General features: G+C 32.9%; 1 protein-coding gene across 3 annotated transcripts in view; it reads right to left on the bottom strand.

The window, feature by feature from the left end:
• Positions 1–1,912: 1,912 nt before the first annotated feature.
• PRICKLE1 (prickle planar cell polarity protein 1) overlaps positions 1,913–18,399 on the bottom strand; it is a 141,830-nt gene continuing 125,343 nt past the window's right edge. For all 3 annotated transcript variants that reach the window (XM_031940558.1, XM_031940559.1, XM_031940560.1), the window contains 6 exons: positions 10,187–10,300; positions 9,146–9,283; positions 7,933–8,136; positions 7,168–7,354; positions 6,063–6,917; positions 1,913–5,333 (listed from right to left, as the gene is read on the bottom strand). In XM_031940558.1, coding sequence (XP_031796418.1) covers positions 4,486–5,333; positions 6,063–6,917; positions 7,168–7,354; positions 7,933–8,136; positions 9,146–9,283; positions 10,187–10,300 — 2,346 coding nt within the window. In that variant the 3' untranslated portion in view covers positions 1,913–4,485. The remainder of the gene's footprint in view (positions 5,334–6,062; positions 6,918–7,167; positions 7,355–7,932; positions 8,137–9,145; positions 9,284–10,186; positions 10,301–18,399) is intronic.

Here is an 18,399-nt window from a genome sequence, read left to right as displayed (position 1 = left end):
GAAAAAATGTTCCTGTCAAGTAAGCTTTTTGTAACTAATATTTTAGGGGTGAAAATGGAAGGTAACAATGGAGGATACAATACTAAATAATTGAAATTATAAACTGAGGTTATATATGATAATGTCTGAAAATAGATCCAGGTATAATTGTATTTATTCTGGTATAATTTTAAGTGAAATTAATTATTACTGCTATACTATATCAGGAAAACCTGTTAGCTGTGTGGTTTTAACCCAGGTTATCCGTTATGTGACTTATGATGTGTATGAAGATAATGCCTAGCATTAATTTGATAATTTACTATATTGGAATATTGTTAAAAATGTGAATTCTTCTTTAATTCTTTTGAGTTATTCATTTAATTGTTAAAAGGGCTGATGTAAAAAAAATAATTGTAGCAGATTAATAATTGGGTTACAGTGTCAATATTTTAAGATTTCAGAAACTAGTCATAATTAGGGGATTAAAATGTAGTGATTTGATTTCAATTCAGAACTAGAAATTGCAAAGGAAAAAAAAAATTAGAAGCCAGTCTCTTTTTTTTCCTTCCTGGGGCACTTGAGGTTAAGTGACTTTCCCAGGGTCACACAGCTAGGAAATGTTAAGTGTCTGAGGCCAGATTTGAACTCGGGTCCTCCTGACTTCAGGGCTGGTGCTCTATCCACTGTACCACTTAGTTGGAAGGGGATAGAAGAATGGATTAGAAAGCAAAATCCAATTTTTTGGAATTGGATGCACACAAATTTAATATAATGGGCTAGAGAGAAAATATGCTTCAATTTAAGTTAAAAAAAGGCATGAATAGTAATCATCAATTCAAACAAAGCAATAGTGAAAAGAAACTCAAAAAAGATGAAGAAGAAAACATTTTGCTAAAGGTACCAAAGATAATAAATTAATAGATTAAATTATAAAGTGTTTTTTAAAGAAATAAAGGATAATTTATAAAGTGAGAGTAAATAATCACTACTCATGGCTAAGGCTTATCACAATATAATTTTGAAAAGCATATACTACTAAAGTTAATTTAGACTTTAAAAAAATTCATATTATACTAATCAAATTGCCACATGAAATATAAAATCATAACAAAATACATTTGGAAAAACAAAAAATGTAGAACACCCTGGGCAATAATAAAAGGAAATAGGGACAAAGGGAAAATGGCACTTTAAATGTCACGATAATAATTGTGATAATAATCAAGCAGTAGTCATCAAACCATCTGATATTGGTGAAAAAAATAGAAGTAGAGATCAATAGATAAAACTAGCAGTGGGAAAATCACAAACAATACAACTTACTAACCCCATGTTTGATAAAATGTAAAATATAAATTACCTAGAAAAGATCTCCCTATTTAGTAAAAACTGCTGAAAAAACTGGAAAGCAGTCTGGCAAGAATCAAATATAGACCGACATTTTATGTCAAAGGTGTTAAATTCATGGACCACAGGCCATAAACTTCCAAATAAAGTGTGAACCAGATTAAAATATAATTGGGAAATATTTAATAAAATAAATATAGTACAACATAGATAATGTTAATTTCTGGTTTTTAAGTCAACATGTGACCCAAATGAACTGTTTCTATCTATTTAATTTCAACACTACCTACCAACCTCAGGCCATATTTCACAATTTTAAATGTACACATTAATATCATTGAAGATCATTCCATGAAAAAACTAGAAGAGAATTAGATCATATGCCTCTCATAGCTTTGGTTATTATAAATTATAAAAGCTAAAATAGATAACGTGGAACCAAAAACTTCTCCACAGACAAAATTATTGCACCTAGCAAAGAAAGGGTAATGGCTGAAAGGGAAAAAAAGTCTTTGTGGAAAATTTAGTATCAAAGATGTATAAATAATGAACAAGTAAATATGTATATACATATGTGTATGCATATATTTATGTGTATTTTGTGTGTGCCTATGGATGTATATGTATATGTTTCTCTATTAGCAATTCCCCAAGAAATAAGTAGTCAACAGATACAAAAAAAAGTCTTCAAATGAGAATTACAAAGCATTCATAATCAAATGAAAGAATGCTCTAAAACACAGAACATAATGAGAAAAAATGCAAATCAAAGATAAGTTTCATCTCACAATCTACAAATTGGCTAAGATGACGAAAAGTGGCAGTTGTGTGTTGGAGGAGTTTTTGGGATAATAGGCATCCTAATTCATTGCTTTTAGAGCCATAAAATGGTACAACTATTTTGGAAAGCTATATGAAAAGGAATTGATGAAAATGTTCATATCCTTTAAACATCCCAAGGAAGCCTTTGGAAAAAAAAAATTTTTTTAAGCCCAATAAAATCCCCATATAACACCAGATACCTAAAACAACACTTTTTTGGTGATTGCAACAAATTGGAATCAAAGTAAATATCCATCAATCAATTGGGGAAGGGATTAACAGTGGTGCATGAATTTAATGTTACATACCTGTGATAAAAATGATGAATATGATGAATAAAGAGAAGCATTGAATGAGCTACATGAGCTGAGATAGAGTAAAATATATATGACTATATCAATGTAAATGGAAAGAAATCATTACACATAAAAAAATTTAAAAATGAATGTAGCAAAATCATAAAGCTCAAGCATGATTCAAAAGAAAACATGAACGGATAATACCAAGCCATACTTTTGTGGAATTGGGAAGTCTAAGAATGTTATACATTGCATGTTTTCAATATATTGGAGGTGCTGATTTTTCCCTCTATCTTTTCTTTCTCTTTCTTTCTTTGGTACTATTTGTTCTATGAGATTGTTCTCTGGAGTGGGAGGAGAGAGGGATACTAAGGAAAGCTATGATGATATAAAAAACCAGAAAACTTATTTTTAAAGTACTTAATGTTATATGAAATGGCATGTCATTTAAATACTTAAAAGGAAAAGTTAAATGAGTTATAGGAAGAGACAGTAAATCTATATTAGTGAGGAATCTTAATATAATCTTAGATACAAACTTAACTACAACATAAACAATAAGGACTTAGCTTGTTATAACAAAGGAAGCAGTGTTGTTATAGCCAGTAAAATGCCCACTACATGAGAATTATATTAAAAAAATCATCCCAAACAACTTCAGTTTGTTTTTTACTGATATATTTTCAAGAGTATTTTTTAAAAATTGCTTTTACATTTGTACAGTTTACATTGCTTGGCCCATAAATAATACTTGTAAGATTAAATGTGTTATGGTTAAAGAGTATTTACTAAGCCCTGCCATGCATACAGAATCTTTTTAATACTGAAACTTAAAAAAAATTAATATTACAAATTTAACTATCTCAACTTTAAACCCTGAATACATTCACTTAATCCATAATGCTACTGCTAGTTTCCTAACAAATCTAGTTTTGTAGTGTTAAGAACTATTGCTTTTTTTGTGTTGCCATGTTTTCCCAAAACACTGGACCCAAAATATGCAGGAGGCCCTGAATGTATCAAGGATGAAGCTCCCCCAGCTAACATAATTTGTTGTTTGCATCCCAAGCTGAATTCCCTGTGTGTCTTTGGGAGGCAAGACAGGCATCAGCCAGTCTGTGCCAGGCTGGGAAAAATGCTTGTGTAGCTGGGGTCCTTTGCAGATAAGCAGACCCTCCTGTCTAGTCTAGTGGTTCCAAGGAAAAAGAATATTCCATTGTCTTGTTCCTCCCCTTCAAGAGAGGTTATTGCACCTTCCCCCTCCCATGCCATACCCTTTCTGTCTTCTCCTCCTCTTTTTGTCATAACATCATAAATATACCAACTTCTATAAAGACTGTGAACTCTTTGGGTTCCACATGCATGTATATTTCTCTTATAATAAACCTGGTTTCACATGAGTCCTGTGATGTTGTTGACAGTAGCACAGTAGACGTCTTATGATTCAGGAATATAAAAATATCAGTTTTAAAATATGAACTGTATAATATATACATTAACATTTGTAGTATTAAATTAGGGATACACTTAAGTTTCTGAAATACATCATAAATAGCAATGTTTTCTCATTTGGTGGTTGTATTTAACACAATACAATGGTAACATGGGCTAAGTGTCAAAAAAGTCCAAGTTGGGCTTGTACAATATACTGCATCATTTTTTCTCTATCAGTTCTAACAATGTGCATACTTCACAATAAAACAAACCAAAATAAGATCTAAGCCAAGGATTACTCTAAAGAAAAAGAAAACTACTATTTCACAAAAGTGGCTGTATTTCTCCAGCTTTTAAAATTAAAGCCTGTTTCATAGTAGGTTCAAATACCATGTTTGTTTTATTCTGAATAGAAAAACCTGCAGTGTATTTAATGGACACAACTCATAAACTCAGTAACATCCAAGGAATGGAGCTGGACAACCTGTACCTTTTAAAATGTGTATGACATTCTTTAGCAGTTGGGTCATCATTTGTGTTGGCAAAGCATTTAAAACCACCTGCTAGCTACACAGCTAGCATGGTCTCCATAACTACAGAGTTAAGAAATAATACAATTCTTGCCTTTGTGTCCCTTTTTCTTTTTGGAGTTTGTTGTCCTTTGCCCAATTTGAGTATTAAGTAGCTCCGATGTTGGACTGGAGAGGTCATCTGTATAGCACGCACGTCTCTGCAGCCGTGGTTTAGGAATAGGTTGCCCAAGAAAGTATCCTTCTTCTTCTGAATCAGAAGAAGAAGTTGAACATAAAGAATCATCGTCACCATAAAATTTAATAAATTTATCAACTACTTGATTCTGTGGCGCATAATCTGAAGTAGCATGAACATATTGTCCATAGAGCTCAGCATTTTGTACATAAGCTTGGAGCTCGTGAGCGTGTTTATTTTGATTAAATTTCCCATAGTTATCTGGAGAGTAAGGCCAGTGCTTCTCTTTAGGAGAGTACTTTTTTTCTGTAGTGACGTTCAGTGCATTGTCTGAGCAAGATTTCCTACTTCTTCTGTGGCAATGAGAATGAGGCCGGGGTCCCCATTCCTCAAAATGATAAACTCTTCTTCTAGTCCTTTCACTCATTGGTGGTTGGTTGATTTCAATATTGCCATGGTTTTTATTGTAAATAACATCATCTGAAAATTTAACTTGTGGTCGAGACTGAGACTTAGATCTTCTCAGTATTGGGAGGTGTACTTGTTTCTCTTTGGCTAATATATTTTCTGGACATAATTCAGAACTTAGGCTCTTTAAGAATTCAGCATTTCTATGGAGTGGAGAAGAATTTAAAGTGCCCATATCACTCATTTTCTCACACTCCTCTTTTTCTATTTCCTGGAAGTTTTGTAGAGAATATAATGAAGGTCTTGACTTGTTTTCTTCATCTACTGAAGTCCCTAGAAGAAAAGATGAAGAGGTTATTCCAGTAATCCTGATACTGTAGACAACTAACAATTCAATTCACATTTTCTCACTTAAAAAATGGGATTATAGGTTTGTAAAGAAAAAGAAAAAACAGGTCCCTTCTGGCTTTAAATATATGATTCTATGGTAAAGGTGTTCTGAAAAGAAGATATTACATATTACTGTCCCTCATTTACTATAAACATCAAAAGCCTCATGAAATACCACAGGGTTTAAATACACTGTTTTATGTTCAACTAGGACCTTTAATAATTATTAAAGAGAATGCCCACAAATTTCATTGCCACAAAACATTTAAGTATGAAGAGAAGGGAAATGAAATTGAGGGCTTAAAAAATAGTGTATAACTTAACCCTGGATTCATATAGTACATTACATTTTAAGAACATATCCTGATCTCATCCCCAGAATAATGAACAAGACACTAAATTCACTTCCCAGTGTTCACACAAACAGTGATAGGGACTGGTTAATATTGTTAAGACTGAGGCATGATTATGAAATAGCAAAATTGATTCCAAAAACCACATATGAAAACCAAATTTGCACGATATAAATGTAAAGCTTGGTCACAAAAATGGCTATTTTATTGTATATTATGTAATCACCTTTTATGTTGACTTAAACAAAACAAAACAAAAAAACCCTTCAGTGTCAATTTGCGTTTTAAAATAAAAGCCCCCATAATCCCTTAAGTATACCTGTAATATTAGATAAGGCTAAGGAATCCATAGAGTCCAGAACACTTTGTTCATTTTTCAAGTCAGATAAACACTCCACAGAATCTTCATACCAATGTATTTGATCATGATTGTATCCAGAAGCTCCATGTTCCATGTCCAATTCTTGGAGCTTTCTATTGCCAACAGGACCTGGGTGACTTCCATAAGCAGAATCATCCAATCCATCTTGTGACTGTGACCAATACACCTCTGATTGGTATTTTTGGTTGACTAGATTTTGTTTATTTAAATCAGTCTTATTTGTAACCATGTCATTAGCTACCCAGTGCTCACTGGACTGAACGTCCATTTCACTAGGCTGTTGAAAGAGACCTTTATCGCCATATTTGAGAAGCAGGTGCGTCATATAGTCTTCATGCTCTGCCCATTCTTCGGTATCTTCTGGCAGTTCCTGGTCTCCTTCACTTTTCCAAAACTCTTTATTGACAAAATTCACACCTTGATGTGAGAGGCTCAGATCATCCAGTTTATGAGAAAGAAGGTCCTCGGCATTGTCAGAAAGGTTGAGGTACTTGTAGTTGAGGGCAGTGGACAGAAGCAGAGATTGTCTGCACTGGTCCGTTGACTGACTACTCTTCCCAACACGGATGCTTCTCCGAGAGTCTCTTGATCGTGCAGACTGAAATGCAGAGTCTGAGGAATCTGAGGCATGAATATCTTCCCCAAGGCTACAGGTTTTTGAGCAATAGATCTGCCCTTGTTTGGGAAGGAATGGACAACCCAACAGAGGAATTTTACACTGTGCACAGGAAAAGCAAGCTTCTGTGGCATGCCAGTGTTGTCCATTGTAGGTCATTTGAGCATGGTCAACACCTATTTTGAAAGAAGATATAAGTTGACTTAATTTTTAGCCTTATACTATAACACATGGTTCTATGTAAAATTTTTCTTTTTTTTTAGGCTTCCCACCTCATCCTACCCCTAATCTTTCCTCCCAGTCACAATGATTACACACCACTTTAGGCACAATGACTACTCTCAAGGAGCTTGAAAATCTGTTATACTTGCTTGTATATCACCAAAAACATTATGACTTATGTAAGGAGATGAGTGATTTTCATACCTATGTGCTCTCCACAGGTCTCACAGTATTCTGCATACAGAGATTCAAAACAACCACAGCAGAATGGATGGCCATCCTTCATAATATACCTTTGTCCACCAAGGACAGTTTCACATTCAAGGCAACAGAAGTGTTTCATGTGCCAGTGGCGACATTCGGCTTCTGTGCACTCATCAGCAAAAATTATCTAAAAAATAAACATAGTAGCATTAAGTAGCAAATGATCTTTTATTTCTATACATTAAAAGGGCAAAATATATTTTGTACAATTGACTGGTTGGTTCCTAAAAAAAAAAAATCTTCTACTTTCAGCTAACAGTTAAATTCAAGAATAGATGCAAAATATTTACTTTAATGGTCTTAAAGTAGAACATGTATAAGATATGAAAAATAATGAACATGATTATACTTTTGGTTAAAAGTAATAATTTATTGACACAATTTGAAAGGAAAGACTATCCTGGAAAATGCATTTGTCTTATTTTTTTCTCTCAAAGAAATCTCAGAGGTCTAATTCTACATTCAATCTCAGCAACATAAATTCCAATTTTTATGAACTATATTTGCCCAGCAGTACATACTCAGAGGCATGTAGTGATACACACACAGTTATCAGGAACTGCATCCTTTAAAGTACAATGTAATCTAATATATGCTTGAGCATCTAAAACAGTTACTTTTTTGTAAGTTAGAGATTAATTCTGACTTGTTAATTTACTAGAAGACTTTTCCTTTTAATTTTTTTGGGAGGGGGAGCTTGTTTACCTCATCACAAGCTGAGCAACGTGGTTTGAGCAGTTCAGCATGGTGTCTCCCACAGTAAATTTTTCCATCTTGGTAAAAATAGATGAGATCAACTAGCAGCTCATTACATGTAAAGCAGACAAAACAGGAAGGATGCCACCATGCTCCAGGCCCAGCTCGAGAGGCAAATACCACAATTTTGCCTGCATTTATCTTCATTCCACACTAAAAATAATAGGGTTAGAGTTACAAAATAATCCTGCCTTTGGTGTGACTCTCAGGCTCTCTCCCTCTAAACTAAATTCCAAATACCCACTTGATACCCAAAGTTTATTTTATTTTACTAGCCTTCAAGGGGCCCCAAAAGCCTCTTGATCTTGGTTTATTTAAAATATTTAAGTAGGATTATTGTGCCACCATTCTCTTTTAATGTCCTGACCCAGTTTCCCTAATTGTCCTATTCAGTTACTCTGCCTCAGGTTATAACCATTCCCTCTTAATGTTTCATAGGATAAAGGTCTTGTATCTTGGACCTCAAGCTATAATTATTTCTTCTTAATGTTTGATGTCTTTATCCATTTAAGACATCATTAGAATATCAGGAGCCTCTTCAGTACCTCCCATTATGTCCTCCTAGGTACCTCCCCCCATTAAGTCATCCCCATCCAGGTACCTCCCCCATTATGTCATTGTTCTTGTTATCCTATAAAAGAATCTTGTATCTGACATGCACTGCTGGATTCTTTGAGATGATAGTCTCATTCAGCCCTGGGACCAAACCATGGATCCATTTGGTCCCAGAAAATCTCTCCATTTAATAAACTATTACATTATTCTCTAGTCACTATCTTGCTCAGTTTCTCCAGCATTACAAGATGACCTTCATTCAAATATATTATCTTAGTCTTCTGAGAACTGTTTAATCTGATTTTTAAAATCAATAGTGGTTTTACAGTCAGGTTAGATATATTTCCTACATAAATCCCCGAATAGCTTCATTATGCCATGATTATTTTTCAAAATTTAAATCTATAAATCTCTGTATATTCTGTAAATGGCAATATTTTAGCATTTATTTATAGAAAAGTATCTCTGTTATCATGAACAAAATCTTATATTAAGTGGTTAAGAAAAAAATTTAGCCTGCAATCTGATTTTTTTTATTCATTTGTCTGGATAATTTTTGTGCCCTTTTAACCTTTTCAAATTATATGAAATGCAACAAACTACTTACCTGTTCACAGACTGTATGCATTAGTCCTCTGGAAAGAAGTTTAATAGTTCCTCTTCCAAGTGACTCTTTCTTACGCTGAACACTGAACATCTGCAATTCCTTCTTTTCTTCTTCACTCAGAGATTGGCAATATCTCACCTTTATTTAAAAAAAAAAAAAACCTCTTCTAGTTCAATTAAATCCATAAATTGAACACTTTTACAAAATTTACAAAATAATAATTTACAAAAAATTGCATACTTTTGTTACAAAAACAAAATGCTAACCTAATACATACTCAACTAAAAATTATCCTTATCTACATAATCCCCATTTTGAAAGTATAAGGTAATTATAATCCAAACACAATCTTTCTTTATATATCAGTAAATAAAATGTTATGTTTAAATCCTGATGTTTTTTTAAAAAGTAAAATTAACTTCTTTGTGGAATTAATAAAATTAATTAAAATTTACAGCTAATCATCTAAATTTCAAAACTGAGATTATCAAGTATCCTTTCTGTATTTCAGCAATGAAATTTCATAAATTAGTAAGTCTCTAATAATTGATAGATGCCTATAAATACAAAACCAAATCTACACATGCACACTTTTTTCTTTTCTTTTCTTTCTTTTTTTTTTTTTTTAAATAATTATAACTTTTTATTGACAGAACCCATGCCTGGGTAGTTTTTTTTTTTTTTTTACAGTATCCCTTGCACTCACTTCTGTTCCGACTTTCCCCCTCCTTCCCTCCACCTCCTCCCCCAGATGGCAAGCAGTCCTATACATGTTAAATTTGTCATAGTATATCCTAAATACAATGTATGTGATGCACATTTTTTTCTTGCAAAGAAAACCACCACTACAATCTTGTTTTTAATTAAAGACAGTGAGATAAGTCCCTAAATTGTCTAGGATTTTTGGGTAGAATTCCAATGTTTATCACATAATTTTAATTTTTATTTGCCTCAATTAAAAAAAAAATAGGATGTTACATTTGAGTCTATCAAAAAAGCCAGCACGAGAAGAATATGGGTTTGCTTTTCAGTCTATTTTACCTCATTATCATGTGGAGGCAATTGGTACAAAAGCTGTTTAATCCGATGTTTCTCCCCAGGGCTGTTAATATAAGGAACTTTATCTTCTGGTAAACAAGCAAAATAAAGCTGGACCTGTGAGGTAAATGTAAAGAATGATGGAAACATATTATACCACTTTCAGATTAAAAACAGGCACACATATGCAAAAGGTAAACAGTTGCCTCTTTTACATACATTGCTAATTTTGACCTCTAATAGGATTTTCATCTCCTAATGATTGTGAAAATTCAGTAAAACTAGAGAGTTCTGATAAGTAGCACACAGCTGTTAAATTTTTAAAAGTATAATTTGTTGTGATGATTTAAGAGCATCACTCACTACCTACCATGAGTTATACCTACTTAATGTTATTAGTGTCAGTCAGCAAACCAAATGAAATTATAAAGTGCAATCTACAATTGACTACACCGATATGAAATTGTACAAATGCCAACCAGAATGAATAAAAATAAATTTAATATGCTCTCCAGTTTTATATATACATTGTTGAGACAAAAGTTGTTAAACTTTTTAAATTCTTGCTTACATATTATTTAAAGATGTGAGATTTACAGTAATGATTGTGGAAGCTTTACACCAATTGTTAACCTAACTTTGTGATTAAAGAACATTATTGGTATAAATAGTTGGTATATAGTTGTATAGTTGGATCAATTAATGATCCAACATTTCATGTAGCATTGGATCTTTTACCTTACAGTCTAATTGCCTGGTTGTGCCCCAAATTTCCATTTTAAGGATGAAGCACAAGTCAACTATGTCTTTCATTCCTCTCTAGGCTGTACTCTTAGGATTCTTGGGGACACTCTCTACAATACATTATATAAATCTTTTCATCTTGGGAGTTCACTTCATCCTTGGAAATACAAAGTCATTAGCAAAGAAGGTGGTAAAAGCACCAAAGAGACTTGAGGAATGATCGAAAGGTTTAGAGTAGCCACTGTAAAGAGTGGGATAGAAAACTGATAAAAGTTAATTTTAATGAGATCATTTGATTATTAATATTAATTTGTAATATTCCTTTCTGTTTAAAATTCCCACTTTTTAGTTTAGTTCTCTCCCTCTCCCTCTCCTTCTCTCTCTCTCATATTAAAGTCAACAGTGATACAGCCAGGGACAAGAAGAAAAGGGGTTTAAAAATGAGGCAGTGAGATAATAGGCATAGGAAAAAAGGTCAGTTTTGGAGGATCATAAAAGAATGATAAAATAGAAAAAATACTGATCTAGTCTTGAAGAAAGGAGATTAGGAACAGAATATTTAAAGTGAGGATTTAGTAATCCTCTTTAGTTACTTTCTATAATAAGAATGTTTGATTTTTGATTTCCTTTTAGTCTTGCAACTTTTGGCTTAACTGAAAGCCTGTCTTCTGTTAATATTGACTTCACCAGACCAAAACCAGAATCATGGAATAATAATATTAAGGGAAGATTAGGACCATTTCTCCTAGTGGAGAAATGTTTAGCTAGCTAAAATCAATCTTTCAGGATCTGAAAATTTGCTTAAATGTTCTTTAGATAAGAAGCCAGAGGAAGAATCACAACAGTCCCTGATTCCTAAGTGACATGTAAATCTTCTTTCTCAATTAGCCTATCTGGGAACCCTCTAAATATAATTTAATCTGTAACCTAACTCAGTTTACCTATAGAATTTATTCCTTGAAGTTTGTTTGCTTAGGAGATGTAAGAGACTCTGTTTAAATAAATTTGTTCAAGTTTTATAATACTGAGGGAAATATGCTATTTTAAATCTGTCCTTTTTTGTTAACTTCTGTGGCTTAAAAGGAATATGATATAAGGCAGTATAAAAAAAAATTCCTCCTCTGTCACTTTGATGTAATTTTGCCTATAAGAAGCTTTGTTAGAATCCTAATGCTTGTTTAGGATTGTTGTTTTTTCTGAGGCCTGAACCTATGCTATGAATAAAATAATACAACTTAGATTTTTACTTCTATATGTTGTTTTGTGGCAAATATATTTTGGCAGAAGATACCTCCCACGTGAACTCAGGAGATATTTCTTCCATAACAGTTCTCTTTCACCAATTTTTCGTTGAAAAGAGCATGGTAGGGGCAGTTAGGTGGCCCAATGGCGAGAACACCAGCCCTGAAGTCAGGAGGACCTGAGTTCAAATCTGGTCTCAAACACTTAACACTTCCTGGCTGTGGGACCCTGGGCAAGTCACTTAACCCCAATTGCCTCAAGAGAAAAAAAAAAAGCATGGTAGACAAGAAGAAAAGAGAAGAAAAAGTATAAGAGGATATGATGGAGGAAAATACACAATTAACAATTATAAAAAAGGATGAAAAAACAGAGGATAGCAAGATTGAATTAGAAGTCAGAAACATTTGAAATATAAAAATTTCAAGTTAAAATAAGTTCTGTTCTAGCAAAACCAGGAAACAAGAGTACCACCTTGTGGTACGTTCCACCATTGTGGAACGACTGAACAAATTACAGTGTATAAGTATATGGAATATAATTGTGCTTCATAGAAATGAGGAAAGACATTAATTTAGAGAAACTTGCAAGAATTGTATGAAGTAATGTAGAGTGAAAGGAGAATCAAAAATAATTGTAAAAGACTTTAAAACAATAATCAATGTAATAATCAATCAAAACTCTAGAATAGGGCTTCTTAAACTTTTTCTACTTGTGACCCATTTTTTATGTAAAAAATTTTATGTAACTCTGGGTATATAGATTTATAAAATAGGTATACAAATCAAACATTTATTATTGACATTAACATATACTATATTGATATTAACATATATTATGATAATAAATCATAATTTTGTGAGCCCCTCCCATATACAAAACTCTTTATGGAGTTGAAACCCACAGTTTAAGGAATTAGACTCTAGATGATTGGTGTTGAATCATACTAGTGACCTCTTGGCAGAAAGGTAAATTAGAGGTACAGAATGATTAATATATTTTAGTCACAGCCAATGGTTAGATTTGTTTTGCTTGACCAAACTTCCCTGTTTTAAGAGAAGGCTTTTGTTTGAAAGGAGGAACAGTGCGAAGGATATTCACAGTGATATATTCCCTTCTCCTCAAAAAAGGAAGAAAATAAAATGTCAGCAAATTACTTTCAAATGCAGAAAAAAGAGAAGAAGGAAGTTTAAAGAAGAACATAGGCCATGTTGAAACAAATATATTCTTTACTTTAAAAAAGAATATGTACATAGGAGATTCATGGTTTCATATCAATTCCTTTTTTTGCATAGGGAAATGCTCATGTTACAGTGTGTCAAATTCATAATGATAAGTGGGATTTTTTAAATTTCAAAAATGCAGCATTTATAGTATCAGATAATTCAAAAAAGCCAGGATAGCAATCATGACCTTAGACAATGTCACAAAGGAGAGAAAGGAACAAGCATCTATCCTGCTATACATATATATGCCATAAATAAAAAGTTAATAAGGGCATATATGGCAACTATACTGGATAAAACATCAGTATTGGAATGAGGAAGATCCAAATTCAAATTTGGCCTTATTAGCAAGTTCAAATTATTTACTAGCTGTGTGACATTGTGTAAGTCATTTAACCTCTATTTGTCTCACTTTTTCATCTGTAAAATAAAGATAATAATAGCATCTACCTCCCAGAGTTTTTGTGAAACTCAAATCAGATATCTGTGATATCTGCACAGTACATGACACATAGCAGACCATATAAATGTTAGCTATTTTATTATTAAATATAAAACAGTTTCAGAGGTAGGGCACCTATAGTTGAAATCAGGAAAAGTTTCATGGAGAAGATAACGCCTGAGCTGCATCTTAAGATAAAAGGACTCTATAAAGTGAAAGTAAGGAAGGAGTTTATTCCAGGTACAGGGTTTGGCCAGTGCAAAAACATAGCCAGGAGGAGTGTCCAATGTGAGAAACAAGGGAACAAGAGAGAGGGAATAATGTCCAATGAGGCTGGAAAGGTAGGGTGAGGCCACATTTTACAGCTTTAAAAACTATGCAGAAGAATGCATATTTGATTCTAGAAATAAGAGAAAGCCACTAAAGATGACTGAGTCACTGATTCACATGGCAAGATCTGCCCTTAAGGAAAATTAACTTGGCAGTACTAAGTTGGATGTGAAGTGATGAGAGACTTGAGGCAGAGAACCTTAAGCTACATCATGGCTTAGTAATTAGAGGATGTCAGATGTGAGAGATCTTATAAAAGTAGAAGCACATGATTTGGCAATTAATTCAATTATTTGGGGTAACAAACAGTAAGAAGTCCAGAGTAGTGCTTGTATTATGATCCTGGGATACTAGAAGAATGGTGGTAGTAGTTTCAAAAAGATATGGAATCTGAAAAAGAAGAGAATGGAGGGAGAAAGATAATATACAATTTTAGATATCTTGAATTTAAGATGTGTTCTAGAAAACCAGTTTCAAATGTTGAAAAGGTAATTGGTTATCCTAGACTGAAGATCAAGGAAGAAACTGAGCTGTATTTTTAGATTTTAGAGTAATATGTTTATAGATGACAGTTGAAATCTATGGGAGATAATGAGATTACCAAGACAGAATTAAAGAATTAAAGCACTTTGAAGAACATCATTAGGGAGCATGATATTAATGATAAGCCAGAATGAAGAGAAGGACCAAAAAGAAAAACAGGAGTTAAAGCAAAAAAAAAAAAAAAAAAAAAAAAAGAAGTGTTACCAAAATGAGAGAAGATTTAGGAAGAAAGGGATGAATACTGTCAAATGTAGATAACTAAGAAAAAATTGAGACTGAAAAAAGATCAACAGATTAGCCAATTAAGAGATCACTGCCAATTTTGGCAAGACATCAGAAGTCAGACTGTAAAGTGATGATGAGTGAGTGAGAAAAAAAGAGGTGGAGGTTGTTAGTGTGGATAACTTTTGCCAAGAATCTTGGCTGGAAAAACAGGAGACATGTAGAACAATAGCTGGAGGAAAACATGGGATCTAAGATGAGGGAGACCTGAGCAATTTTTAAGACAGTAAGGAGGAAACAACTTGATAGGGAGAAGTTGAACATTCAGGACATCAGGAAGGGCATCATTGAGAATGCAACCTGCTGGGGAAAAAAAAACCCGGGTTGGGGATACAATCAGGTACACATGTAAGGGGTTGATCCCAGAAAGGAGAAGAGCTACCTTTATGGTTAAAGATTAAGGGAAGGAAGTAGGACATAAATGTCAAAGGGTTTTGAGATGAAGAGAAAGAAACTCAGAGATGATGGCCCCTATTTTTTTCATCAGAGCAAAAAGCAAGGCTCTAAGCTAAAGCAGGAGTGAAGGAATAGAGAAATGTGGGAGGAATTAGTAGAGAAATCAAAGCTTGGAATAAATAAATAAATACACACACACACATATCTATAACTATCTATCTATATATAGCAAGAAAATAACATGCAAATATAATATATCAGCACACTTGTAGGACTACCTCCAATTTCAGAGTAGAGTAGAAAAGATGGTAGGAGTAATCAAGGATTGAGGTTTGGCATGAGTAAAGCAAAGGGGCAAGGACACACTAGTAGAGAATAACGTAGAGTTCAAATGATATGACCAAAGTATTGGGTTGAAGTTTTCAGGGAATAAAGAGAAGTCAGATAATGGACATGTCACAAAGAGTAAAGGGATTGTAGTTCTTGTTGAGAATAAAGAATATGTATAGGAAGGATAAAAAGGTAAACTGAGATATTATGGTCAGAACTGACAGGAATGTTAGATTTTCTAGTTAGGGAAGTTAACTTTGTCATTAATGGCAAAATTTAGGGGGTTATCATCTACATATATGGCTAAAGAGATTGAAGGAGTAGTTTGAGGGACTTAAGGAATCATTAATTAATTAAACTTTATTATTTAATTAAAACCTTAATAGCTTAAAGTTGCACTTTGGTGACACCTTGTATATTTGCATTGAATGGGATAGCACCTAAGTACTGGAAGGAAAAGTTAACACATATGCAAAAAGAAAACCAGTCAAACTTTAATAAGCATAGCCCTCAACCTCCCCCTTTTAGATTAAAACAATCTAACAGAAAGATTAACAACATAAAAAAGTTAAGCACATGAAAATTTTTTTAGTAAAGTTAGATATATTTCTGGCTATTAGAGAAGAGGGAATTTAAAATTATATATTTCTCAGCTCTGCCTGGCACTTTTACAAAAAAAAAAATGGGAATAAAAATATATTTCCCAGATATATATGGTATCTTTACAAAAATTATATTAGGCATAAAAACTATAATAATAAATGCAGAAAAATCGAATGCATCTTTCATTTACTATAACATAATAAAATGTATACTCACTAAAGATCCTTGAAGAAAAGATTCAAAATTAAATGGAGACTAAATAACTTAATCTTAAAGAACATGTGGGTAACTGCTTTGTATAAACAAAAACATCTCAATAGCAGATGAATATTAATTGCTTAAAAGATAAGATGAGCCAATATAAGATGACAATATTACCCAAATTAATTTCACAATTTATAAAATGCTAAAGGATTACTTTTATAGACCTATAAAAAAAATAATACACTTATGTCTCAATTACTAGGAATAACGAATCCTGGGAAATGGTTACATATATTAAAATATGCATTTTTCAAAGCTATGGTTTTGAATTATATAGAATATGGTTACTTGTTCTAGTCCAGTGGAAATATGGGACACACTTCAAGGGATTCATTAATCACACTAATAAGGAGTTAGCTGTAACAAAATTCACTTGAATGAACAAAAGGTCAAGAATCTCAAGGAAATTTATGGGGGGAAAAAAGTAGAAAGTAATGGGGCCTAGCAATAGCAGATCTCAAACTATTCTACAAAGCAATTTGTTTGAGAGAAGTCAACCAGTGGAACAGAACAGGCTTACAAAATACAAAATGAGCCTGGTAGCCCCATTACTTGATAATTTCAAATTATTGGGATAAAAATTCACTATTCAACAACAACAACAACAAAAAAAAAAAAAAAAGGGAAGGGAGAACAGGAAAGTGAACTGATAGAATTAGACCAACATCTCACATCATATATTGAGATATATTGCAAATGACTTAGAAACAAAAGATGTCATCAGGGCAGCTTGATGGCACAGTAAATAGAGCACCTGCACTGAAGTCAGGAGGACCTGAGTTCAAATCTGACCTCTTCCTAGCTGTGTGACCCATGGCAAGTCACTTAACCCCAATTGCCTCAGAAAAAAAAAAAAAAAGTCACCAACAAATTGGAAGAGAAAAAGAAGAAATTACCTATCTATAGATAAGGGAAAAGTTCATTACAGAACAAGAAAGTAAAAATGATCATAGAAGAAAAAATGCACAATTTGGATTACATAAAACTAAGAATTTATACAAACGAAACCAATATTGCTAAAATAAAAAGGAAGCACACATATGTAGGAAAAATATTTGCAGCAATTTTCTCTGATAAGGATTTCACTTATAAGATATACAGGATGTATTCAACTAAGTATAAATGACATTTTCCAATAGATAAATGCTCAAAAAATGTGGTCAGTTTTTGGAGGAAGAAATCCACATATTAGAAAAAAAAATTCTGAAGTCACAACTAATTGGAGAAATGCAAATTAAAGTAATTCTGAAGCTTTATCTCATATTCATTAGACTGGCAAAACAAACAAAAGGAAAATAACAAATGCTGGAGAGTGGGGACTGTGGGGAAAGAGATATGAGACTGGTCTAGGCATTTTGGAAAACAATTTGGCCACCTTCATTTGATTTTTTTTTCATTAATTCCCTTGAGATTCCTGACCTTTTATTCTTCCATATGAATTTTGTTGTTTTTTTTTTTTTCTAGATCATTAAAATATTTTCTTGGAAGTCTGATTGGTATAGCACTAAATAAATAGATTAGTTTAGGGAGTACTGTCATCTTTATTATATTCGCTCGGCCTATCCAAGAGCGCTTAATATTTTTCCATTTGGTTAGATCTGACTTTATTTGTGTGGAAAATGTTTTGTAATTTTGCTCATATAATTCCTGACTTTCCTTTGGTAGATAGATTCCCAAATATTTTATGCTATCAACATTTATTTTGAATGGAATTTCTCTTTGTATTTCTTGCTGTTGGATTTTGTTGGTGGTGTATAAAAATGCTGAGGATTTATGTGGATTTATTTTGTATCCTGCAACTTTGCTAAAGTTGTGAA

The sequence above is a fragment of the Sarcophilus harrisii genome, chromosome 5, assembly GCF_902635505.1.
Source record: "Sarcophilus harrisii chromosome 5, mSarHar1.11, whole genome shotgun sequence".
Taxonomy (NCBI): Eukaryota; Metazoa; Chordata; class Mammalia; order Dasyuromorphia; family Dasyuridae; genus Sarcophilus; species Sarcophilus harrisii.
The sequence above is the reverse complement of the archived record's forward strand: the minus strand, read 5'-3'. Positions and strand labels throughout refer to the sequence as shown.